This window comes from Scyliorhinus torazame, chromosome 22 (assembly GCF_047496885.1).
Source record: "Scyliorhinus torazame isolate Kashiwa2021f chromosome 22, sScyTor2.1, whole genome shotgun sequence".
Lineage (NCBI taxonomy): Eukaryota > Metazoa > Chordata > Chondrichthyes > Carcharhiniformes > Scyliorhinidae > Scyliorhinus > Scyliorhinus torazame.
This window is the reverse complement of record NC_092728.1, coordinates 40,028,349-40,055,105: the sequence shown is the minus strand read 5'-3', so window position 1 is coordinate 40,055,105 and position 26,757 is coordinate 40,028,349. Positions and strand designations below refer to the sequence as shown.

The window sequence follows — 26,757 nt, the reverse complement described above, 5'->3', positions numbered from 1 at the left end:
TTATTTTTCAGTTCCACCCATATAGACTCAGTGGGCGAACCCTCGGATATATCCCCTCTAAGTACTGCCGTGATGTTCTCCCTAATCAAAAACGCCACTCCCCCTCCTCTCTTACCTCCTGTTCTATCCTTTCTATAGCATCTGTACCCCGGAACATTGAGCTGCCAGTCCTGCCCCTCCCTTCGCCATGTTTCAGTCATAGCTATAATATCCCAGTCCCATGTGCCCGTCCATGCCCTGAGTTCATCCGCTTTGCCCGTCAGGCCCCTTGCATTGAAATAAATGCAGTTTAATGTAGACCTTCCTTGCTCTCTGCCCTGCTTTCTCTGGTCATGCTTTACACACTCTCCCTTCCTGCCTTTTGTTTCTGTCCCCACTGACTTCCTACATCGGTTCCCACCCCCCTGGCACATTAGTTTAAACCCTCCCAATGTTTGGGAAGGATTTTCCTCCGGATTAGGATTGATTTACCTCAGGATTGGGGGGATTTATCCAGTGCTTGGGAAGAATTTTCCTCTGGATTGGGGGACTCCCAATGTTTGGGAAGGATCATCCTCCGGATTAGATTTACCTCAGAATTGGGGGGTTTCATCCTGTGTTTGGGAAGGATTTTCCTCAGGATTGGGTTGGATTTCCCTCAGGATTGGGGGGATTTTTCCAGTGTTTGGGAAGAATTTTCTCCAGATTAGGGGATTTACCCAGTGTTTGGGACAGATTTGGGTCAGGATTGGGGGGGGATTTATGCAGTGTTTCAGTAGGATTTTCCTCAGGATTAGTGGGGGTTACCCAGTGTTTGGGAAGGATTTTCCTCTGGATTAGGATGGATTTACCTCAGGATTGGGGGGATTTCTCCAATGTTTGGGGCAGATTTAGGTCAGGATTGTGGGGGATTTATGCAGTGTTTCAGTAGGATTTTCCTCAGGATTGGGGGGGTTTACCCATTGTTTGGGAAGGATTTACCTCGGTTTTATTAGGGGGGGGGATTAGTGTTTAACTTTACTGAGTGCGGGGGACGGGTCGCTCGGTGGGTATTTTCCCTCGCGCTCCCGGCTCCCGCTCTCTCCGCTGGATTCGGTCCGTTTAAATTTCCCGCGCGCCCAGCGGCCTCTGGAGAAAATGGCGGCGCTGCCGGGGGATGTGAGTGAGGTGAGGGGGCAGGGGCGAGTTCGTCTGAGTCTGAGAGTACCCCCCCCCCCCCCCCCCCCCAGAGGATCAGTTGTTCCCCTTCAGTGTCCGCAGCTCCCCACCCCCCAGCGTCCCCCACCCCCCCAGCGTCCGCAGTCCCCCACCCCCCCAGCGTCCGCACTCCCCCACCCCCCAGCGTCCCCCACCCCCCAGTGTCCGCAGTCCCCCACCCCCCAGCGTCCATCCACCCCCCAGCGTCCGCACTCCCCCACCCCCCAGCGTCCCCCACCCCCCAGTGTCCGCAGTCCCCCACCCCCCAGCGTCCATCCACCCCCCCAGCGTCCGCACTCCCCCACCCCCCAGTGTCCGCAGTCCCCCACCCCACAGTGTCCGCAGTCCCCCACCCCACAGTGTCCGCAGTCCCCCACCCCACAGTGTCCGCAGTCCCCCACCCCACAGTGTCCGCAGTCCCCCACCCCACAGTGTCCGCAGTCCCCCGCCCCACAGTGTCCGCAGTCCCCCGCCCCACAGTGTCCGCAGTCCCCCGCCCCACAGTGTCCGCAGTCCCCCGCCCCCCAGTGTCCGCAGTCCCCCACCCCACAGTGTCCGCAGTCCCCGCCCCACAGTGTCCGCAGTCCCCCGCCCCACAGTGTCCGCAGTCCCCCGCCCCACAGTGTCCGCAGTCCCCCGCCCCACAGTGTCCGCAGTCCCCCACCCCCCCAGTGTCCGCAGTCCCCCACCCCCCCCAGTGTCCGCAGTCCCCCACCCCCCCCAGTGTCCGCAGTCCCCCACCCCCCCCAGTGTCCGCAGTCCCCCACCCCCCCCAGTGTCCGCAGTCCCCCACCCCCCCCCCAGTGTCCGCAGTCCCCCACCCCCCCCAGTGTCCGCAGTCCCCCACCCCCCCAGTGTCCGCTGTCCCCCACCCCCCCAGTGTCCGCAGTCCCCCACCCCCCCAGTGTCCGCAGTCCCCCACCCCCCCAGTGTCCGCAGTCCCCCACCCCCCCAGTGTCCGCAGTCCCCCACCCCCCCAGTGTCCGCAGTCCCCCACCCCCCCAGTGTCCGCAGTCCCCCACCCCCCCAGTGTCCGCAGTCCCCCACCCCCCCCAGTGTCCGCAGTCCCCCCACCCCCCCCAGTGTCCGCAGTCCCCCACCCCCCCCAGTGTCCGCAGCCCCCCCCCAGTGTCCGCAGCCCCCCCCCAGTGTCCGCAGCCCCCCCCAGTGTCCGCAGCACCCCCCCAGTGTCCGCAGTCCCCCCCTGTGTCCGCAGTCCTCCACCAGTGTCCGCAGTCCCTTCCCAGTGTCTGCAGTCCCCCCCCAGTGTCCGCAGTCCCCCCCCAGTGTCCGCAGTCCCCCCCCAGTGTCCGCAGTCCCAGTCTTTCTCCCCCCCCCCCCCCCCTCCCCCCCCCCCGTCCGTAGTCCATCCCCACGGCCGTCGCCCCTCAGTTCCGAGCCCACCACTCCACCCCCCTGGTTCCGATTTCCCCCTCCCCGGTTCCGAGCCCCCCCCCCTCAGGTTCGGCCCCGCCCCCCCCAGCGTCCGCGGTTTCCCCCCCCCTCCCCCACCCCGCCGTGCTCTCCTCCACTGTTTGAATTGACCCTTCAGTGTCATTGTTCCTCGCCTGCTCGGTGTCTCAGGATGTTTTTGTTTGTTTGTGTTTAGAAATTGTCCCTGAGCGGGAAGGTGGCACTCGTCACCGGTGCCAGCTCAGGAATCGGAGCGGGCACGGCCATCCTGTTTGCAAAACTTGGAGCCAAACTGGCACTGAACGGAAGGAATGTGGATAACCTGAGCGAGGTGGGCAAGGTTTGTGAGGACGCAGGCCAGTGCCAGGTGAGTGCCAACGCGAACAGAGCTCTGAGATTTCAGATTGCCCTGTATTACCGGGATAGGGAGGCAGAGAGGGATCAAGGAGGCTTGTGGCCAGGTGGGTTGGCTGGTGCAAACTCCCTCCTCGTGAGAGCTGGGACCTGCCTGTCTCGATGAGAACCCTGAAATATCTTGCATTGATGCCCGTCGTACTTGTTTCAACACCCTCCCCTTTTCCCCCAGCTCAGTAACCTAACCGCTGTATATCCTCGGTGGGTATTTAAAAAATTTGTTCTTGAGATGTGAGCGTCACCGGCTGGGCCAGTATTTGTTGCCAATCCTAATTTTGCCCTTGAAATGAGTGGCTCGCTGGGCCATTTTAGTGGGGAGGGCAGTTAAGAGTTAGCTGCATCGCTGTGTGGGTCTGCAGTCATGTGTAGGCCGCACCGGGTAAGGACGGCAGATTTCCCTGGTTTAGCACAATGAGCTAAACAGCTGGCTTGTAATGCAGAACAATGCCAGCAACGTGGGTTCAATTCCCTTACCGGCCTCTCCGAACAGGCGCCAGAATGTGGCGACTCGGGGCTTTTCACAGTAACTTCATTGAAGCCTACTTGTGACAATAAGCTATTATTGTTATTAGATGGATTTTTACGACAATCGGCAATGGTTTCATGGTCATCATTGGACTTAATTCCAGGTTTTTATTGAATTCAAATTTCATGGTTTGATTCGAAGTGGGATCCCAAATTCGCATTAACCTAGGTCTCTGGATTACTAGTCCAGTGACAACACCACTATGCCACAATGGTGGGATGGAGGGAGAGGAGAGAGGTGGGGGGGAGAGAGATAGACTCCATTTCCAGAAGTGATGGAGTTGTCGCCGTGTACTGAATGTTTCATTTTGTTCTTCGTCAGCCACTACTGCTCCCTGGTGACCTGACTGATGAAGCGACTGTGAAGAAGGTAGTTGAGGAAACTATAAACCATTATGGACAACTCGATGTGCTGGTGAACAGTGCAGGGATACTGCTTATGGGGACTATTGAAACCACAACTATGGAAGACTACGATAAAATTATGAATGTTAATCTCAGGTATAGCCTCTCCCATTGTGCTGATTTCACAGTAGGACTTGTATGATGAACAGCTCCTCTCACTCTTTCCATGGTCTTTCGTATAAAAGCAGTTAACACCGTGCTGTCCCTGTCCTGGGAGTGTTTGATGGGGACAGTGTAGAGGGGGCTTTACTCTGTATCTAACCCCGTGCTGTCCCTGTCCTGGGAGTGTTTGATGGGGACAGTGTAGAGGGGGCTTTACTCTGTATCTAACCCCGTGCTGCACAGTCCTGCGAGTGTTTGATGGGGACAGTGTAGAGGGAGCTGTACTCTGTATCTAACCCTGTGCTGTTCCTGCCCTGGGAGTGTTTGAAGGGGACAGTGCAGAGGGAGCATTACTCTGTATCTAACCCCGTGCTGCACAGTCCTGGGAGTGTTTGATGGGGACAGTGTAGAGGGAGCTTTACTCTGTATCTAACCCTGTGCTATATCGGTTCTCGGAGTGTTTGATAGGGGCGGTGTAGAGGGAGCTTTACTCTGTATCTAACCCCGTGCTGGTCCTGCCCTGGGAACGTTTAATGGGGACAGAGTAGAGGGAGTTTTACTCTGTATCTGACCATGGCCCGTGCTGTACCTGTCCTGGGAGTGTTTAATGGGACAGTGAATCCAACATTAAAAATGTAAACTTCTCTGAAATATGCTTCTAACTGTGCCATTATCTATCTAATGAATATACACAGTTCTCATAACTGTGATGTCTTTTACCTTACCCCAATTAACGTATCTAATGAAAATTTAATAGCTAACTTGGTGTTACTGTGAGGTAACCACGAGTGAACATGATTTAACTTCAGATCACCGTCATGATATAACTTTAACTCCAAAATCCCTTCCTGACCAATTGGTTAAAGCTTTAATATGGGGCAGGGAGGAGGGACTGTGTAAAGAGCTTTTGGGCAGTTATTGATCTTGTGTGTTTGTGCCCTACCTGACAGGTCTATCTACCATCTCACTCGCTTGGCTGTGCCTCACCTCATCCACACCAAGGGCTGCATTGTCAATGTGTCCAGTGTTAATGGGCAAAGATCGGTGAGTGTGCAGAAGGTGAACTTGTGGTGTGGGAATTCACAGCCTCCTCTCTTTTGTGTCAATCCTGTTTGACCATTTCTGCCCATTGCAGCCTTAAGGGCACGGGGCAGTGCCACCTGTATTTCAGCAGATGGGGATTGTGTACTCCCCTGGCGAGGGGGGGGGGTCATCTCATCTGAGGAGGAAGAGAGGGCCCGAAGATAGAGGAGGCCAGGTGTCCGCAGTGAGAGAATTGTGGGAGGAGAGGTGCAGTTACAGGTGGTGCAGGGCCAGCAGGTAGACCAAGGCTGACTACACTGCAGAACATGCAAAATCCTGCAGCCTGACGGTACAGAAATCTTACCAACTCAACCTGAGGTCCAGTATCGCAGGAGGCTCCGCCCGTCTGGGGGCACCATGATATCATGCCACATGATTGGACCGGAGATTTTCCCCAATGTTGTGGGTGGACACCAATGGCTCCGCAGGTCACAGTTGCCCTCAATGTTTATGCATGTGGATCATTCCAGGGGTCTGAAGTTGATCTATGTGGCAGATCCCAATCAGTTGTCCATGGCTGGATCAAGCTCATAACTGACACTCTGCTCAGACAGGTCCACACATTCCGAAGCAGAAATTGCAGCTGCTTCTGACCTGCAGACCATGCACATGTGACAGGTGCAAAATTCCGGCCATGAATTTGAGCTTTTCGTTCATTCCAATGCTTGCTGTCTGGGATTGTGATATTCCCAGTGATCTGTCGAGACTTTGAAACTGTGTCCTGATTGTCTCCCTGTTCTCACTCCTCAGCCTCTGATACAGGTTCTATTTGCTCTGCTTCTTGAAGTTGACACTTGTCACACTGCCCCTACTTCTCACCCCCTTCACTCTCTGTGACTCAAGCGTCCAGGTACAACGTGGGAGAGAGGCTCCTTGACTCACCTGCCCTGGTACTCGGTAGGAGTGAGGCTCAGTTACTCACCTGTCCAATTGCATGGTGGGAGAGAGGCTCCGTTACTCACCTGTCCAGGTACTCAGTAGGAGAGGGGCTCAGTTACTCACCTGTCCAATTGCATGGTGGGAGAGAGGCTCCGTTACTCACCTGTCCAGGTAGAAGCTGGGAGAGAGGCTTGATGATTCACCTGCCCCGTTACTAGGTAGGAGAGTGGCTCAGTGACTCAACTGTCGAGGCACAAGTTGGGAGAGAGGCTCGGTAAGTCACCTGTCCTGGTACAAGGTGGGAGGGGTGCCCAGTTATTCACCAGTCCCAAGTGCATGGTGGGAGAAACGCTCTGTGACTCACCTGTCCAGGTAAAAGGTGGAAGAGAGGCTTGATGATTCACCTGTCCCGGTACTAGATAGGAGAGCGGTTCAGTTACTCACCTGTCCAGGTACAAAGTGGGAGAGTGGCTCTGTTACTCGTCTGTCCAGATACAAGGTGGGAGAAAAGTTTGGTTACTCGGCTGACCAGGTACAAGGTGGGAGAGGGGCTCCGTGACTCACCTGTCCCGGTACGAGGTAGGAGGGGAGCTCAGTTACTCAACTGTCCAGGTACAAGTTGGGAGAGTGGCTCTGTTACACGCCTGTCCAGATACAAGGTGGGAAAGAAGCTCAGTTACCCACCTGTCCAGGTACAAGCTGGGAGAGAGGCTCAGTTACTCATCTGTCCAGGTACAAGGTGGGAGAGAGGCTCAGTTACACACCTGTCCAGGTACAAGGTGGGAGAGAGGCTCAGTTACTCACCTATCCAGGGACAAGGTGGGAGGGAGGCTCAGTTACTCATCTGTCCAAGTGCAGTTACTCCTCTAAGTGCAAGTTGGGATCGAGGCTCAGTAACTCACCTGTCCAGGTAAAAGGTGGAAGAGAGGCTTGATGATTCACCTGTCCCGGTACTAGATAGGAAAGCGGTTCAGTTACTCATCTGTCCAGGTACAAAGTGGGAGAATGGCTCTGTTACTCGTCTGTCCAGATACAAGGTGGGAGAGAAATCCAGTTATTCGCCTGATCAGATATGAGGTGGGAGAGAGGCTCAGTAACTCACCTATCCAGGTACAAGGTGGGAGAGAGGCTCAGTTACTCGCCTGTCCCGGTACAAGGTGGTAGAGGGGCTCAGTCACTCACCTGTGCAGGTACAAGGTGGGAGCGAGGCTTGAGGACTCACCTGCCCCGGTACTAGGTAGGAGAGGGGCTCCGTTACTCGCCTGTCCAGATACAAGGTGGGAGAGAGGCTCAGTTACTCACATGTCCCAGTACTAGCGAGGTGAGTGGCTCAGTTCCTCACCTGTCCAGGTACAAGGTGGGAGAGAGGCTCCGTGACTAACCTGTCCCGGTACTAGGTAGGAGAGGGGCTCAGTTACTCCCCTGTCCACAAAAAAGGGTGAGAGAGCAGCTCAGTTACTCACCTGTCCAGTTACAAGGTGGCTGTCCAGATACAAGGTGGGAGAGAAGCTCAGTTACTCACCTGTCTCGGTACTCGGTAGGAGAGGGGCTCAGTTACTCACCTGCCCAATTGCATGGTGGGAGAGAGGCTCCGTTACTCACCTGTCCAGGTAGAAGCTGGGTGTGAGGCTCAGTTACTCCTGTTCAGGTACAAGATGAGCGAGAAGCTCAGTTACTCACCTGTCCAGGTAAAAGGTGGAAGAGAGGCTTGATGATTCACCTGCCCCGGTACTAGGTAGGAGAGTGGCTCAGTGACTCACCTGTCCAGGTATAAGGTGGGAGAGGGGCTCAGTTTCTCACCTATCCAGGTACAAGGTGGGAGAGAGGCTCAGTTACTCACCTGTCCCGGTAGTAGCGAGGTGAGTGGCTCAGTTACTCGCCTGTCCCGGTACAAGGTGGTAGAGGGGCTCAGTCACTCACCTGTGCAGGTACAAGGTGGGAGCGAAGCTTGATGATTCACCTGCCCCGGTACTAGGTAGGAGAGTGGCTCAATGACTCACCTGTCCAGGTACAAGGTGGGAGAGAGGCTCAGTTACTCACCTGTCCCGGTACTAGCGAGGTGAGTGGCTCAGTTACTCGCCTGTCCCGGTTCAAGGTGGTAGAGCGGCTCAGTCACTCACCTGTGCAGGTACAAGGTGGGAGCGAGGCTTGAGGATTCACCTGCCCCGGTACTAGGTAGGAGAGGGGCTCCGTTACTCGCCTGTCCAGATACAAGGTGGAAGAGAAGCTCAGTTACTCACCTGTCCAGGTTTAAGGTGGGGGAGTGGCTCAGTTACTCATCTGTCCAGGTACAAGGTGGGAGAGAGGCTCCGTGACTCACCTGTCCCGGTACTATGTAGGAGAGGGGCTCAGTTACTCCCCTGTCCAGGGACAAGGTAGGAGAGCGGCTCCGTTACTCGCCTGTCCACATACAAGGTGAGAGAACAGCTCAGTTACTCACCTGTCCAGATACAAGGTGGCTGTCCAGTTACAAGGTGGGAGAGAAGCTCAGTTACTCACCTGTCCAGGTACAAGGTGGGAGAGAGGCTCAGTAACTCACTTGTCCAGGTACAACTTGGGAGAGAGGCTCCGGGACTCACCTGTCTCGGTACTCGGTAGGAGAGGGGCTCAGTTACTCACCTGCCCAATTGCATGGTGGGAGAGAGGCTCCGTTACTCACCTGTCCGGGTAGAAGCTGGGAGTGAGGCTCAGTTACTCACCTATCCCAAGTGCATGTTGGGAGAGAGGCTCTGTGACTCACGTGTCCAGGTACAAGGTGGGAGAGAAGCTCAGTTACTCACCTGTCCAGGTACAAGGTGGGAGTGAGGCTCCGTTACGCAACAGTCCAAGTGCAAGGTGGAAGAGAAGCTCAGTTACTCACTATCCAAGTACAAGGTGGAAGAGAGGCTCAGTAACTCACCTGTCCAGGTACAAGATGAGCGAGAAGCTCAGTTACTGACCTGTCCAGGTAAAAGGTGGAAGAGAGGCTTGATGATTCATCTGCCCCTGTACTAGGTAGGAGAGTGGCTCAGTGACTCACCTGTCCAGGTACAAGGTGGGAGAGGGGCTCAGTTACTCACCTGTCCAGGTACAAGGTGGGAGAGAGGCTCGATGACTCACCTGTCCCGGTACAAGGTGGGAGAGAGGCTCCGTGACTCACCTGTCGAGGTGCAAGGTGGGAGAGAAGCTGAGTAATTCACCTGTCCAGGTACAAGTAGGGAGAGAGGCTTGATGGTTCACCTGTCCCGGTGCTCGGTAGGGGAGTGTCTCAGTGACTTACCTGTCCAGGTACAATGTGGGAGAGCAGCTCCGTTACTCGCCTGTCCAGATACAATGTGGGAGAGAAGCTCAGTTACTCACTATCCAGGTACAAGGTGGAAGAGAGGCTCAGTAACTCACCTGTCCAGGTCCAAGATGAGCGAGAAGCTCAGTTACTCACCTGTCCAGGTAAAAGGTGGAAGAGAGGCTTGATGATTGACCTGCCCCGGTACTAGGTAGGAGAGTGGCTCAGTGACTTACCTGTCCAGGTACAATGTGGGAGAGCGGCTCCGTTACTCGCCTGTCCAGATACAAGGTGGGAGAGAAGCTCAGTTACTCACTAGCCAGGTACAAGGTGGGAGAGAGGCTCGGTTACCTACCTGTCCCAAGTGCATGGTGGGAGAGATGCTCTGTGACTCACCTGTCCAGTTAAAAGGTGGAAGAGGGGCTTGATGAATCACCTGTCCCGGTACTAGTAGGAGAGGGGCTCAGTTACTCACTTGCCCAGGTACAATGTGGGAGAGAGGCTCCGTTACTCACCTGTCCAAGTGCAGTTACTCATCTGTCGAAGTGCAAGTTGGGAGGGAGGCTCAGTAACTCACCTGTCCGGGTGCAGGGTGGGAGAGAGGCTCAGTTACTCACCTGTCCCAAGTGCATGGTGGGAGAGAGGCTCTGTGACTCATGCGACCAGGTACAAGGTGGGAGAGAAGCTCAGTTACTCACCTGTCCAGGTAAAATGTGGAAGAGAGGCTTGATGATTCACCTGTCCCGGTACGAGGTCGGAGAGTCGCTCAGTGACTCACCAGTCGAGGCACAAGGTGGGAGAGGGGCTCAGTTACTCACCTGTCCAGATGCAAGTTGGGAGAGAAGTTCAATTACACACCTGTCCAGGTACAAGGTGGGAGAGAGGCTCAGTTACTCACTCTGCAGGTACAAGGTGGGAGCGAGGCTCGAGAACTCACCTGTCCCGGTACTCGGTCGGAGAGGGGCTCAGTTCACCTGTCCAGGTACAAGGTGGGAGAGCGGCTCCGTTACTCGCCTGTCCAGATACAAGGTGGGAGAGAAGTTCAATTACACACCTGTCCAGGTACAAGGTGGGAGAGAGGCTCAGTTACTCGCCTGTCCAGATACAAGGTGGGAGAGAAGCTCAGTTACTTACCCGTCCTGGTACAAGGTGGGAGAGAGGCTTAGTTACTCACCTGTCCAGGTACAAGGTGGGAGAGAGGTTCAGTTACTCACCTGTCCCAAGTGCATGGGAGGAGAGAGGCTCTGTGACTCACGTGTCCAGGTACAAGGTGGGAGAGAGGCTCTGTTACTCAACAGTCCAAGTGCAAGATGGGAGAGAAGCTCAGTTACTCACTTATCCAGGTACAAGGTGGAAGAGAGGCTCAGTAACTCACCTATCCAGGTACAAGATGAGCGAGAAGCTCAGGTACTCGCCTGTCCAGGTAAAAGGTGGAAGAGAGGCTTGATGATTCAACTGCCCCGGTACTAGGTAGGAGAGTGGCTCAGTGACTCACCTGTCCAGGTACAAGGTGGAAGAGGGGCTCAGTTACTCACCTGTCCAAGTACAGGGTGGGAGAGAGGCTCGATGACTCACCTGTCCCGGTACAAGGTGGGAGAGAGGCTCTGTGACTCACCTGCCGAGGTGCAAGGTGGGACAGAAGCTCAGTAACTCACCTGTCCCGGTACAAGTAGGGAGAGAGGCTTGATGGTTCACCTGTCCCGGTGCTCGGTAGGAGAGTGGCTCAGTGACTCACCTGTCAAGGTACAAGGTGGTGGAGGAGCTGAGTTACTCACCTGTCCAGGTACAAAGTGGGAGCGAGGCTTGATGACTCACCTGTCCCAGTGCAAGCTGGGAGAGTGGCTCCGTTACTCGCCTGTCCAGATACAAGGTGGGAGAGAAGCTCAGTTACTCACCTGTCCTGGTACCAGGCGGGAAGGAGGCTCCGTTACTCACCTGTCCAGGTACAAGGTGGGAGAGAGGCTCCGTGACTCACCTGTCCCAGTACTAGGTAGGAGAGTGGCCCAGTTACTCACCTGTCCAGGTATAAGGTGGGAGAGCGGCTCCGTTACTCGCCTGTCCAGATACAAGGTGGGAGAGAAGCTCAGTTCCTCACCTGTCCAGGTACAAGGTGGGAGAGATGCTCCGTGACTCACCTGTCCCGGTTCTGGGTAGGAGAGGGGCTCAATTACTCACCTGTCCAGGTACAAGGTGGGAGATTGGCTCTGTTACTCGCCTGTCCAGATACAAGATGGGAGAGAAGCACAGTTACTCACCTGTCCAGGTACAAGGTGGGAGAGAGGCTCAGTGACTCACCTGTCCCGGTACAACGTGGGAGAGAGGCTCCGTGACTCACCTGTCCTGGTACTTGGTAGGAGAGGGGCTCAGTTACTCACTTGTCCCAAGTGCATGGTGGGAGAGAGGCTCCGTCACTCACCTGTCCAGATACAAGGTGGGAGAGAAGCTCAGTTACTCACCTGGCCCGGTACTCGGTAGGAGAGGCGCTCAATTACTCACCTGTCCAAGTTCATGGAGGGAAAGAGGCTCCGTTACTCACCTGTCCAGCTACAAGGTGGGAGAGAGGCTCAGTTACTCATCTGTCCAAGTGCAGTTACTCATCTGTCTAAGTGCAAGTTAGGAGAGAAGCTCAGTAACTCACCTGTCCCGGTTCAAGGTGGGAGAGAGGCTCAGTTACTCAAATGTCCCAAATGCATGGTGGGAGAGACGCTCTGTGACTCACCTGTCCAGTTAAAATGTGGACGAGAGATTTGATGATTCACCTGTCCCGTTACTAGGTAGGAGAGGGGCTCAGTTACTCACCTGTCTAGGTACAAGGTGGGAGAGAGGCTTATTTACTCTCCTGTCCAGGTGCAGTTACTCATCTGTCGAAGTGCACGTTGGGAGAGAGACTCAGTAACTCACCTGTCCGGGTACAATGGGAGAGAGGCTCAGTTACTCACCAGTCCCAAGTGCATGGTGGGAGAGAGGCTCTGTGACTCACACGTCCAGGTACAAGGTGGGAGAGAAGCTCAGTTACTCACCTGTCCAGGTAAAATGTGGAAGAGAGGCTTGATGATTCACCTGTCCCGGTACTAGGTCAGAGAGTGGCTCAGTGACTCACCTGTCGAGGCACAAGGTGGGAGAAGGGCTCAGTTACTCACCTGTCCAGGTTCTAGATAGGTGAGTGGCTCAGCTACTCGCCTGTCCCGGTACTAGGTAGGAGAGTGGCTCAGTTACTCACCTGTCCAGGTACAAGGTGGGAGAGCGGCTCTGTTACTCACCTGTCCAGATACTAGGTGGGAGAGAAGCTCAGTTAGTCACCTGTCCAGATACAAGGTGGCTGTCCAGATACAAGGTGGGCAAGAAGCTCAGTTACTCACCTGTCCAGGTACAAGGTGGGAGAGAGGCTCAGTAACTCACTTGTCCAGATACAACTTGGGAGAGAGGCCCTGTGACTCACCTGTCTCGGTACTCAGTAGGAGAGGGGCTCAGTTACTCACCTGTCCAATTGCATGGTGGGAGAGAGGCTCCGTTACTCACCTGTCCAGGTAGAAGCTGGGAGAGAGGCTTGATGATTCACCTGCCCCGGTACTAGGTAGGAGAGTGGCTCAGTTACTCACTTGTCCCAAGTGCATGGTGGGAGAGAGGCTCCGTGACTCACCTGTCCTGGTACTTGGTAGGAGAGGGGCTCAGTTACTCACTTGTCCCAAGTGCATGGTGGGAGAGAGGCTCCGTGACTCACCTGTCCTGGTACTTGGTAGGAGAGGGGCTCAGTTACTCACTTGTCCCAAGTGCATGGTGGGAGAGAAGCTCTGTGACTCACACGTCCGGTACAAGGTGGGAGAGAAGCTCAGTTACTTACCTGTCCACTTAAAAGGTGGAAGAGAGGCTTGATGATTCACCTGTCCCGGTACTAGGGAGGAGAGGCGCTCAGTTACTCACCTGTCCAGGTACAAGGTGGGAGTGAGGCTCAGTTACTCACCTGTCCAGGTACAAGGTGGGAGAGGGGCTCAGTAACTCACCTGTCCAAGTGCTTGGTGGGAACAAATCTCCGTGACTTACCCGTCCAAGTACAAGTTGGGATAGAGGCTCCGTGACTCACCTGTTCAAATACAAGGTGGGAGAGATGCTCAGTAACTCAACTGTCCAAGTACAAGGTGGGTGAGAGGCTCGATGACTCACCTGTCCCGGTACTAGGTAGGAGAGTGGCTCAGTGACTCACCTGTCCAGGTACAAGGTGGTAGAGAGGCTCAGTTACTCACCTGTCCAAGTATAAGGTGGAAGAGAGGCTCGATGACTCACCTGACCCGGTACAAGGTGGGAGAGAGGCTCCGTGACTCACCTGTCCCGGTACAAGTAGGGAGAGAGGCTTGATGGTTCACCTGATCTGTGCTCGGTAGGAGAGTGGCTCAGTGACTCACCTGTCCAGGTACAAGGTGGTAGAGAGCTGAGTTACTCACCTGTCCAGGTACAAAGTGGGAGCGAGGCTTGATGAGTCACCTGTCCCAGTACTAGGTAGGAGAGGGGCTCAGTTACTCACCTGTCCAGGTACAAGGTGGGAGAGTGGTTCCGGTACTCGCCTGTCCAGATACAAGGTGGGAGAGAAGCTCAGTTACTCACCTGTCCTGGTACCAGGTGGGAGGGAGGCTCAGTTACTCACCTGTCCAGGTACAAGTGGGAGAGTGGACTTACCTGTCCAGGTATAAGGTGGGAGAGCGGCTCCGTTACTCGCCTGTCCAGATACAAGGTGGGAGAGAAGCTCCGTGACGCACCTGCCCCGGTTCTGGGTAGGAGAGGGGCTCAATTACTCACCTGTCCAGGTACAAGGTGGGAGAGTGGCTCTGTTACTCGCCTGTCCAGCTACAAGGTGGGAGAGCAGCTCAGTTACTCACCTGTCCAGGTACAAGGTGGGAGAGAGGCTCAGTAACTCACCTGGCCCGGTACAACGTGGGAGAGAGGCTCCGTGACTCACCTGTCCCGGTACTTGGTAGGAGAGGGGCTCAGTTACTCACTTGTCCCAAGTGCATGGTGGGAGAGAGGCTCCGTTACTCACCTGTCCAGATACAAGGTGGGAGAGAAGCTCAGTTACTCACCTGTCCAGATACAAGGTGGGAGAGAAGCTCAGTTACTCATCTGTCCAAGTGCAGTTACTCATCTGTCTAAGTGCAAGTTAGGAGAGAAGCTCAGTCACTCACCTGTCCAGGGACAAAGTGGGAGAGAGGCTCCGTGACTCATCTGTCCCGGTACTTGGTAGGAGAGGGGCTCAGTTACTCACTTGTCCCAAGTGCATGGTGGGAGAGAGGCTCCGTTACTCACCTGTCCAGATACAAGGTGGGAGAGAAGCTCAGTTACTCACCTGTCCAGGGACAAAGTGGGAGAGAGGCTCAGTTAGTCACCTGTCCAGGTGCAATGTGATAGAGAGGCTCCTTGACTCACCTGGCCCGGTACTCGGTAGGAGAGGCGCTCAATTACTTACCTGTCCAAGTTCATGGAGGGAAAGAGGCTCCGTTACTCACCTGTCCAGCTACAAGTTGGGAGAGAGGCTCAGTTACTTATCTGTCCAAGTGCAGTTACTCATCTGTCTAAGTGCAAGTTAGGGAGAAGCTCAGTAACTCACCTGTCCCGGTACAAGGTGGGAGAGAGGCTCAGTTACTCAAATGTCCCAAATGCATGGGAGGAGAGATGCTCTGTGACTCACCTGTCCAGTTAAAAGGTGGACGAGGGGCTTGATGATTCACCTGTCCCGGTACTAGGTAGGAGAGGGGCTCAGTTACTCACCTGTCCAGGTACAAGGTGGGAGAGAGGCTTCGTTACTCACCTGTCCAAGTGCAGTTACTCATCTGTCGAAGTGCACGTTGGGAGAGAGGCTCAGTTACTCACCTGTCCGGGTACAATGGGAGAGAGGCTCAGTTACTCACCTGTCCCAAGTGCATGGTGGGAGAGAGGCTCTGTGACTCACGCGTCCAGGTACAAGGTGGGAGAGAAGCTCAGTTACTCACCTGTCCAGGTAAAATGTGGAAGAGAGGCTTGATGATTCACCTGTCCCGGTACTAGGTCAGAGAGTGGCTCAGTGACTCACCTGTCGAGGCACAAGGTAGGTGAGTGGCTCAGCTACTCGCCTGTCCAGGTACAAGGTGGTAATGTAGCTCAGTTACTCACCTGTGCAGGTACAAGGTGGGAGCGAGGCTTAAGGACACACCTGTCCCGGTACTAAATCGGAGAGAGGCTCAGTTACTCACCTGTTCAGGTACAAGGTGGGAGAGCGGCTCCGTTACTCACCTGTCCAGATACAAGGTGGGAGAGAAGCTCAGTTAGTCACCTGTCCAGATACAAGGTTGCTGTCCAGATACAAGGTGGGCGAGAAGCTCAGTTCCTCACCTGTCCAGATACAATGTGGGAGAGAGGCTCAGTAACTCACTTGTCCAGATACAACTTGGGAGAGAGGCTCTGTGACTCACCTGCCCCGGTACTCGTCAGGAGAGGAGCTCAGTTACTCACCTGTCCAATTGCATGGTGGGAGAGAGGCTCCGTTACTCACCTGTCCAGATAGAAGCTGGGAGAGAGGTTTGATGATTCACCTGCCCCGGTACTAGGTAGGAGAGTGGCTCAGTGACTCAACAGTCGAGGCACAAGGTGGGAGAGGGGCTCAGTTACTCACCTGTCCAGGTACAAGGTGGGAGAGCGGCTCCGTTACTCACCTGTCCAGACACAATGTGGGAGGGCAGCTCAGTTAGTCACCTGTCCAGATACAAGGTGGCTGTCCAGATACAAGGTGGGCGAGAAGCTCAGTTACTCACCTGTCCCGGTACTAGGTGGGAGAGAGGCTCAGTAACTCACTTGTCCAGATACAACTTGGGAGAGAGGATCTGTGACTCACTTGTCTCGGTACTCGGTATGAGAGGGGCTCAGTTACTCACCTGTCCAATTGCATGGTGGGAGAGAGGCTCCGTTACTCACCTGTCCAGGTAGAAGCTGGAAGAGAGGCTTGATGATTCACCTTTCCCAGTACTAGGTAGGAGAGTGGCTCAGTGACTCAACTGTCGAGGCACAAGGTGGGAGAGGGGCTCAGTTACTCACCTGTCCAGGTACAAGGTGGGATAGAGGCTTTGTGACTCACCTGTCCAGGTACAAGATGGGAGAGAAGCTCAGATGGGGAAGAGGCTTGATGATTCACCTGTCCTGGTATTAGGTAGGACAGTGGCTCAGTGACTCACCTGTCCAGGTACAAGGTGCAGAGCGGCTCCGTTACTCACCTGTCCAGATACAAGGGGGGAGCGAAGCCCAGTTACTCATCTGTCCAGGTACAAGGTGGGAGAGAAGCTCACTTACGCACCTGTCCAGCTACAAGTTGGGAGAGAGTCTCAATTACTCACCTGTCCAGTTGGAAGGTGGAAGAGAGGCTTGATGATTGACCTGTCCTGGTACCGACTAGGTAGGAGAGGGGCTCAGTTAATCACCTGTCCAGGTACAAGGTGGGAGACTGGCTCTGTTACTCTCCTGTCCAGATACAAGTGGGAGAGAAGTTCAGTTACTCACCTGATCAGGTACAATGTGGGAGAGAGGCTCAGTAACTCACCTGTCCTGGTACAACGTGGGAGAGAGGCTCCGTGACTCACCTGTCCCGGTACTTGGTAGGAGAAGGGCCCAGTTACTCACTTGTCCCAAGTGCATGGTGGGAGAGAGGCTCCGTTACTCACCTGTCCAGATACAAGGTGGGAGAGAGGCTCAGTTACTCATCTGTCCACGTGCAGTTACTCATCTGTCGAAGTGCACGTTGGGAGAGAGGCTCAGTGACTCAAGCGTCCAGGTACAAGGTGTGAGAAAAGCTCAGTTACTCATCTGTCCAGGTAAAATGTGGAAGAGAGACTTGATGATTCACCTGTCCCGGTACTAGGTAGGAGAGTGGCTCAGTGACTTTCCTGTCGAGGAACAAGGTGGGAGATGGGCTCAGTTACTCTCCTGTCCAGGTACAAGGTGGGAGAGAGGCTTTGTGACACACCTGTCCAGGTACAAGATGGGAGAGAGGCTCAGTTACTCACCTGTCCAGGTACAAGGTGTGAGAGAGGCTCAGTTACTCACCTGTCCAGGTACAAGGTGGGAGAGCGGCTCCGTGACTCACCTGTCCCGGTACTAGGTAGGAGAGGGGCTCAGTTACTCACCTGTCAGGTACAAGGTGGGAGAAAAGCTCAGTTACTCACCTGTCCAGGTACAAGGTGGGAGTGAGGCTCAGTAACTCACCTGTCCAGGTACAACGTCGGAGAGAGGCTCAGTAACTCACCTGTCCAGGTACAAGATGGGAGACAGGCTCAGTTATTCACCTGTCCAAGTGCAGTTACTCATCTGTCTAAGTGCAAGTTGGGAGAGAGGCTCAGTATCTCACCTGTCCGACAAGGTGGGAGAGAGGCTCAGTTTCTCACCTGTCCCAAGTGCATGGTGCGAGACACGCTCTGTGACTCACCTGTCCAGTTAATAGGTGGAAGAGAGGCTCGATGACTCATCTGTCCCAGTACCCTGTAGGAGCGGGGCTCAGTTACTCATCCGTCCAGGTACAAGGTGGGAGAGAGGCTCAGTTACTCACCTTTCCAAGTGCAAATTGGGAGCTCAGTTACTCACCTGTCCAGTTACAAGGTGGGAGAGAGGATCAGTTACTCACCTGTCCAGTTACAAGATGGGAGAGAGGCTCAGTTCCTTACCTTTCCAAGTGCAAATTGGGAGCTCAGTTACTCACCTGTCCCGGTACTAGGTCGTAAAGGGGCTCAGTTACTTCCCTCTCCAGGTACATGGTGGGGGAGAGGCTCAGTTACTCACCTGTCCAAGTGCAAGGTGGAAGATAGGCTACGTGACTCACCTGTCCAGGTACAAGGTGGGAGAGAAGCTTAATGATTCACCTGTCCCGGTACCAGGTAGGAGTGAAGCTCAGTTACTCACCTGTCCAGGTACAAGGTGGGTAAGGGGCTCTGTTACTCCTCTGACCCAGTACTAGGTAGGAGAGAGGCTCAGTTACTCACCTGTCCAGGTGCAAGGTGGGAAAGAGGCTCAGTTACTCATGTTATGGGCTAGGGTTTAGAGAACGCCAATGTATATCATGGAGTTCACTTGACCTACAACGTTTAATATATTTTGGTTATGGGGGCCCACTTTCCAGGTGTTATGCAACAGAGATCTTAATTTATTTAGTCGCTTATTGTCACAAGTAGGCTTCAATTAAGTTACTGTGAAAAGCGCCTAAGTATTTTAAACAATACAATGTTTGTTCTATGAATCCAGTTAACATTTTATTAACACAGTAAACATCTTATCAACTACCAACATAAATACCCCCCCAAAGATACAGTACTCTATAGTTAACCCTTCGTAACATTCCTGACAACATCCATAAGCCAAACACCCTTTTTTCCTACAAAAAACAGTAGGTTTGTATTCCTTACATAAACAGGTATTAATTTGAAATTATCAAGTGATCTGGAGACATTCTTTAGCATGCAGAGAGAGAGAGAGACCAAAATACACCACCTTGGTTTGACTGCAGCTCACCAACTGAAAACCGAAAGTAAAACTCAGAGCCACAAACAGCTTCCAGCTCAAAACAAAAGTAAAAAGCGGAGCCAGAGCCCAGCTCCACCCACACACTGACATCACTGCAGCCTCTTGAGAAGACAAACATTTCTTAAAGTGACATTCCCGTGACACTCACCTGTCCAGGTGCAAGTTGTGGGAGAGGCTCAGTTACTCACCTGTCCAGGTACAAGGTGGAAGAGAGGCTCAGTGACTCACCTGTCCAAATGATAGGTGGGAGAGGAGCTCAGTGACTCACCTGACCTGGTACAAGGTGGGAGAGGGGCTTAGTAATTCATCTGTCCCAGTACAAGGTGGGAGAGAGGCTCAGTGACTCAACTGCCCATGTAGCACTGTTGTTTCACAGCGCCAGGGTCCCAGGTTCGATTCCCAGGTTTCCTCCCAAAAGTCGTGCTGTTAGGCAATTTGGACATTCTTAATTCTCCCTCAGTGCACCCGAACAGGCGCCGGAATGTGCCGACTAGAGGCTTTTCATAGTAACTTCATTGCAGTGTTAATGTAAGCCTACTTGTGACAATAAAGATTATTATTATATTATAAAGGGTGGAGTGAGGCTCAGTGACTCACTGTCCAGGTACAAGCTAGGAGAGGAACAGTAACTTAGCTGTTCAGGTACAGGAGGGTGAGAGGGGTTTGACGAATCATTGGTTCAGGTGCAGGAAGGCAAGAGGGGCTCAACGACTCAGCTGTTCAGGCACAGGATGGGGAGAAGAACAGTCACTCAGCTGTCCAGGTACAGGGAAGGAGAGTCTCTGTGACTCACCTATTCAGGTACAGAAGGAGGGTGGCCAGTTTAACTCGCGTTGGCTTGACAGCTGGTCCGTGATGCAGACCAAAGATTCAGCAGGGGTTCAATTCCTGTTCCGGCTGAGGTTATTCATGAAGGAGTGCTTTCTCAACTTTGCCTCTTGCCTGACATTTAGTGATCCTCAGTTTAAATCTCCACCAGTCAGCTCTCCGCCTCAAAAGGGTGAGCAGCCTATGGTCATCTAGGACTATGGTGACTTTACCGACAGAAGGGTGAGCGGCTTCAATGACTCACCTGTCTAGCTACAAGGTGGGAGAGGCTCAGTGACTCACCTCTCTAGGTATAGGAGGGAATTTGGTTCAGTGACTCTCCTCCCACAGGGTGGGACAGACTCAGTGAATCACCTGTCCAGGTATAGGAGGGGAGAGGGTTCAGTGACTCTCCTGCCCAGGTACAGGTTGGGAGAGGGTTCAATTACTCACCAGTCCGGATACAGGAGTGATTGGGGAGGTGCTGGAGAGAGAATCAGTGATGACTCCTACCCAAAATTTACAATATTTTTTATTCTTGGCTTTCCGTAGTTCCCTGGCGTTGTAGTCTACTGCATGTCGAAGGCAGCCCTGGACCAGTTCACACGATGTTTGGCCCTGGGTGAGTGCACGCCTGTTGGAAAATCTCTTCTAATTTCTTGTTAAGTTAAATAATTTTCTATTTACACCAATGGTTAAGCAATGCCATGATTTTAAAGCTTTTCTTCTTGTTTTCAAATCCTTCTGTGCGACGCTCTTCCTGCTCTTATGTGATGATATGGAGATGCTGGCGTTGGACTGGGGTGACCACAGTAAGAAGTCTTACAACACCAGGTTAAAGTCCAACAGGTTTGTTTTGAATCACTAGCTTTCGGAGCACTGCTCCTTCACCTGAGGAAGGAGCAGTGCTCCGAAAGCTAGTGATTCGAAACAAACCTTTTGGACTTTAACCTGGTGTTGTAAGACTTCTTACTGTGCTCTTATGTGGGTAGCCGGGCAGGAAGTGGGTCCAGCTGCAGAGCTCCTGGAAGCTCGGGTTTCAGAGCTGGAACAGTGGCACTGGACACTGGAGCATTCGCGAGTCTGAGACCATCGTGGCTAACACGTTTAGAGAGGTGGTCACACAGCAGCTGAAGGGACTTGAGGAAGGAAGGGAATTGGTGACCACCAGGCAGTCCAAGAGAAACAGGCAGGTAATTTGGGAGTTCCGTGGGATCTCGCTTGATATTCCATTTTGGAGGCTGCTGCTAGTTCCCCCAGGGAGTGCAGACAGAGCCAAACTTCTGACACCACAAACAACCTGTCTGTACAGAACGGGTAGAAGAGAGGAAGAGCAATAGTAATAAGGGATTCTATAGTCAGCGAAATAAAACAACGCTACTGTGGCTGTCATCGTGACTCCAGGATAGCGTGTTGCCTCCTTGGTGCCAGGGTCTGGGATGTCACTCAATGGCTGCAGGGAATCCTGAAGACAGAGGGCGATAAGGCAGAGGTCATGACATGTTGGTACCAATTACATAGTTAGAAAGAGGGATGAGATCTTGCATCAAGAATTCAGGGAGCTAGGCAGTCGACCTCTCTGGTTATAATCTCAGGATTACTCCCAGTGCCTCCTGCTAGCGAGTACAGAAATAGGTAAATAAAAGGTAAATGTGTGGCTTACGAGTTGGCGCAGGAGGGAGGGTTTTAGATTCTTGGATCACTGGGACCATTTCTAGAGAATGTGGGACTTTAACAAATGGGAAGGTCTACATCTGAACTAGAGCAGGACTAACATCCTTGCTTGTGGGTTTGCTAGTGCTGGTGGGAGGAGTTGAAACTAATTTGGGGGACGGGTCACAGACTGTTAGCAGAATAGGGAAACAGCATAAAGCGATCAAGTCAGAGGAAATACAGCTGTGTTAAGTTTCAAGGCAGTAAGACAAGGCTGGATGGCTTCTACTTAAATGCCAGGAGTATTATCGATAAAATGCCAGGAGTATTATTGATAAAATTGATGAGTTAAGGGCGAGGATGGACATATGGAATTTTGATACAGTAGCCATCACGAGATGTGGTTGAGGGAAGGGCAGTATTGGCAGCGCTCAGCATTCCGGGATGTAGAATCTTCAGGCTAGACAGACGAAGGGGTAGAAGAGGAGAAGGCATTGAATTATTAGTTAAGGAATCAGTTACTGCAGTAAAAGGAAAGATATCTTGGAGGGGGGCATTGAATAAAGCTTTGTGGGTAGAGCTTAGGAATAAAAAAGAGACAGCTACGTTGCTAGGTGGTGCTTATTATAGACCCCCAGATAGTTAGCAGGAGATTGAGCAAATATGTGCGCAATTCACAGGTGTGCAAAAATAATATTAGGGTAATTATGTCCAGTGATTTCAACTTTCCCAATTGGGATTGTCATAGTATTACGGGCATATATGGAGTGGAGTTCTTAAAATGTGGACAGGCGAACCATTTAGCTCAATATGTAGAGGGTCCAACAAGGGACGACAAAGTGCTGGACCTAATTCTGAGGAATGAAGCCGGCAGGTGGCTGAGGTGTTGGCGGGGGAGCATTTCAGTGATAGCGACGACAATATGGTACAATTTAAGCTTGTTATGGACAAAGAAATAGGGTAGCATAGTGGTTAACACAGTTGCTTCACAGCTCCAGGGTCCCAGGTTCGATTCCTGGCTTGGATCACTGTTTGTGCGGAGTCTGCACGTTCTCCCTGTGTGTGCGTGGGTTTCCTCCAGGCTTCCTCCCACAGTCCAAAGATGTGCGGGTTAGGTGGATTGGCGATGATAAATTGCCCTTCGTGTCCAAAATAGTTAAGTGGGGTTACTGAGTTACGGAGATATAGTGGAGGTGTGGGCTTGGGTAGGGTGCTCTTTCCAAGGGCCGGAATGGACTCGATGGGCTGAAAATTGCAAAAAAAAGGTTTTGGACTGGGGAGAGCGGATTTTAGTAAAATAAGGCTTGATCTGGCCAAGGTAGATTGGAAAGATCTCCTTGTGGGGAAATCTGCAGAAGAGCAGTGGGTGGGGGGGGGGGGGGGGGGACGTGTTGAAAAAGGAAATGGGGAGGGTACAGGTTCATGTTTCCTCCAGGGTGATGGGAAGGAGCAACAAGCCCAGAAAACTATGGATGACCAGAGATATTCAGGATACGATGAAAAGGAAAAGAGATTTTTAGCAAATACAAGGGGTGCAAGGGCATTAGTGGAGTACAAAAACATGCAGGATCGAGCTTAAGAAAGCAAATAGGAGAGCAAAGATTGGATATGAGAAAGCTCTGTCTGGTAAAAGTAGGGAAAATACCACGATAGTCGAAGTATTTAACTGGGAAGAGGATACCAGGGAAAGAGTAGGGTCCATTAGGGACCAACAAGGTGCTCTGGGTGGAGAAAGAGGATATTAATACGGTGTAATACTTCACACCTGTCTTCACCCAAGAGAGTGAGGATGTAGGTATGGATCTTGGGGAGAGAGACTGAAGTTATTGAGAAAATTGACAAGGAATAACAAGGTATTGGAGGTGTTGGCAGGCTTAAAAGTGGAAGCACCCAGGTCCGGATGAATTGTGTCCTAGGCTGCTATGGGTGGCAAGGGAGGAGATTTCAGAGACTGACCCAAATTTTTAATTCCTCTCTGGCCATGGGGGAGGTGCCAGAGGATTGGAGAACAGCTATTAATTAAGAAAGGTTGCAGAGATAAGCCAAGGAACTACAGACCAGTGAGTTTCACATCATTAGTAGGGGAACTATTGGAGAAAATTCTGAAGGAGAGAATCTATCTCCACTTGGAGAGACAAGGTTTGATCAGAGATAGTCAGCATGGTGGAGGGAGGTTATGCCGAACAAATTTGATTGAATTTTTTGAGGAGGTGACCAGGTGTGTGGGTGAGGGTAGTACAGTTGATGTAGTTTATTTATGTTTACCCGGGGCTGAGATCGAACTCGGCAGTGCTAACCACTGCACCACCATGTAGTTTATATGGATTTCAGCAAAGCCTTTGACAAGGTCTCAAATGGGAGATTTAGAAAGAAGGCAAATGTACGTGGGTTACAGCATAATTTGATAAGGTGGATTGAAAATTTGCTTTGTTATAAGAGACAGGGCGATGATAGACGGCTGCTTTAGTGACTGGAAGCCAGTGTCCAATGGCGTACCACAGGAACCTGTGCTGGGTTTCCTATTATTTGTTATTTATATAAACGACATAGATGACTATGTGGGCGGTAGGATCAGTAAGTTTGCGGATGACACCGAGATTGGCCGGGTGGTTTACAGTGAGGTTCAGTGTCATGGGTCACAGGAAGATATAGACGGGATGGTCAAATGGGCAGATAGGTGACAGGTGGAATTTTAAAAATATGTATTTTTATTCAAATTTTCAGTTTATAAATATACAAAATATTCAGGCAGATTCATACCATGTACAAAAATATCACCTGCCACCCAACCTGTCCCCCACCCACATCCCTATTGCAGTTTAAAAAAATATTTTGTTAACAATTTCCCTGATTAACACCGTTACAACCATATGTGAACAACAGTTAACAATATTTAAAATTTTTCATCCACCCGCCTCAAACACAAAAGAAACAACGACCAATCCCTAATGCCCCAGATCCCACATCTGACCCAACTCTCTGAAAAAGGAATTAAACAGCTGCCACTTCAGGTAGAACGCCCCAGCCGACCCTCTCATTAGATATTAGATTTTTTTCTAAGTACACAAATTCCATCAGGTGGCCGAGCCAAGCCACTGCACTAGGCGGGGTTGAGGACCTCCAGCTAAATAAGACTCGCCTATGGGCTATCAAGGAAGCAACGGCAAGAGAATCCACCCTCTCCTCTGTCTGTAACTCTGGCAAGTTTGAGATCCCATAAATACCTACCAAAGGGCATGGTTCCTAGTCAACCCCAAGAATTTCCAAAATGGTGCTCCAAGAAGGAGACCTAAATGTTCACAAGCCCGGGGCAGGATCAGAATATGTGCGTGTGTGATGGGCAGGGTCCCCCAGAGCACTCCGGCACCTATCCCCTACGCCTGCAAAAAAACCCACCCATTCAGGCCCTGGTCAAATGCGCCCTAAGCACCACCTTGAATTGTACCACGATGAGCTGAATGCATGAAGAGGTAAACGTGACTATATAGAGCCTCGCTCCACTCGCCATCCTCAAGTTCCTGGCCCAACTCCTACTTTCTTTAAATCTAGCAATCTCCTTGCGTGCAAAGTTTTGTACCTGATAATATCAGTACTGGTTAACAATTGAGAGCTTGTATTTCTCCAGCCACTCCTCAAAACTCAGGAACTTACTATCAACAAACAGATCAGCAAGCCTCTCCAACCCCTCCTCCTTCCAAAGCCCTGTTAGAAACTGCAACTGAGGGAATCTTAACCTGCCGAACTACGCCAAGTTGGGGGAAGCTTAGTTGATGAATCAAAGTCCTGGCACACTACGACAAGTTGAAAGATTTGTGATATTTTTGGACTATGCCAAGTTGTTGGATTCCTAGTATTATTCGACTGTGTAATGTTGAAGGAATTTATATCATTTCCACTATTCGGTTACCAGTAACACTTTGCGAATACTGGGACTCAGCAGAAATTTAGTTAAAACTTCTCAGGTGCCAATAAAAATTGTTTTATTTGTCTTCTATTGATTACAATTTGAAAGTCATTTAAAAGGCAATTCGTAGACAATTCAAAGCTTTCAGAGAATTACAGACATTATCTTCTTTGCTTAAGCAGATAGCTCGAAAGTAACTTTTAAAAGGTCAAAGTCTGGAAATGAAACATGAAGAGAGAGAGAGAGAGAGAGCTAAACTTCAGCTAAACTCAAACTTAAAAGTCATAAAAATACACTACATCACTGACACAGACTAACACCCCGGAAAAGACATCTCAACACTAACTAACAGGAAGACAACACAACACAACACATCACAACACAAAGACTAACAGAAAGACTAAAAATGGCGGGCGGAAACTTTTCAGTTATACACTTTCATGTCTGTCTTAAGTCATTTAATCACACCCCAATATAATCCTAATTGGTTTGGGTTAGACTCAAACACATTTGATTTGATGGCAAGCCGTCCATCTTCAATGTGCAACATTAGCTTTTAATTGTTTCATGTCTTCATGTTATGGAATGTGATATTCTGACCAACAAAAACTGGTCTTCTGCTGACTTAGCTGTTATCTGCATTGTGAACAATGGTGCCTTCATGTTGCTATGGTATTCAGCCCTTGTCCTTGACAATTAGCACAAGCAGTGTCAAATTGTCTTGCAACTGTGCTGTTTTAATCTATGATGGAATTTTATGCTGTTTCATGTATCTATTGAAGACCTGAATTTATGGGTGCTGAAGTTCTCAGTTTTAAATGAGTATTTAAAACTTGGGCTTAATTTTTATGCTTAAACAGCTATCTTTTACCTATACTAGTTGTATTCAAAATACCTGGCTTCTACAAACCCGAAGGATTAATCAAAAACCGCTGCAATAAAACAATGGTTTCCACAGATTGGAGCCAACATTGACATAGCACCCAGTTTGACTTGCCGCCTCAATTGTCCCCATATTTTCAAGGTGGCCACCACCACCGGCTTGGCAGTCCATTTCATTGGGGAAAGTGGAAGGCGTGCCGTAATCAATACCCTCAAGCTGATGCATTTATAGTCACTCGTCTCCATTCCCCCCCCCAACATGGACTCCATCCTTCTACACCACCCCCCGCACCTTTTCAACATTCACCGCCCAATAATATAAACGGTTGGGTAACATTAGGCAACCTGATTGTCTGTTCCTTTGTAAAAATCCCCAACGGATCTGCGGGGTCCAACCCACCCCAAAAAGACAAGATCATAGAATCATAGAATTTGCAGTGCAGAAGGAGGCCATTCGGCCCATCATCTTATTGACTCCTGTTTTTTAAAAAACAGGCTAAGCAAGGAAACTGGAAGGCACTGAAACAAAAACAGAAATCTTGGGAGGATATTCATTTAATCGACTGGATCCTTCCAGCCAAAGTCTGCTGGAGGCTATCCTATTTTTTCCAACCAAGACCCCAAAATTTAGCTCCTGTAACGAGGCCCAGTTGTGGGCCATCCAAACTCCCGGATAACGCAAACTGGACCTGACCAGGCAAAAATGCAACATTCCTCAGGTCGGTTT

The 26,757-nt window shown here is 51.6% G+C and overlaps 1 protein-coding gene across 3 annotated transcripts in view; it reads left to right on the top strand.

Annotated features, from left to right (window-relative positions):
* Nucleotides 1-1,020: 1,020 nt before the first annotated feature.
* LOC140399024 (3-oxoacyl-[acyl-carrier-protein] reductase FabG) overlaps nucleotides 1,021-26,757 on the top strand; it is a 56,552-nt gene continuing 30,815 nt past the window's right edge. The window contains exons 1-6 of one of the 3 annotated variants that reach the window (XM_072488085.1): nucleotides 1,021-1,146; nucleotides 2,786-2,956; nucleotides 3,851-4,029; nucleotides 4,986-5,079; nucleotides 20,144-20,213; nucleotides 24,870-25,238. In XM_072488085.1, coding sequence (XP_072344186.1) covers nucleotides 1,117-1,146; nucleotides 2,786-2,956; nucleotides 3,851-4,029; nucleotides 4,986-5,079; nucleotides 20,144-20,213; nucleotides 24,870-25,015 — 690 coding nt within the window. In that variant the 5' untranslated portion in view covers nucleotides 1,021-1,116 and the 3' untranslated portion in view covers nucleotides 25,016-25,238. Of the gene's footprint in view, nucleotides 1,147-2,785; nucleotides 2,957-3,850; nucleotides 4,030-4,985; nucleotides 5,080-20,143; nucleotides 20,214-24,869; nucleotides 25,239-26,757 lie in introns of those variants that run through there. The other 2 variants (XM_072488082.1, XM_072488083.1) reach the window with 2 other exon arrangements.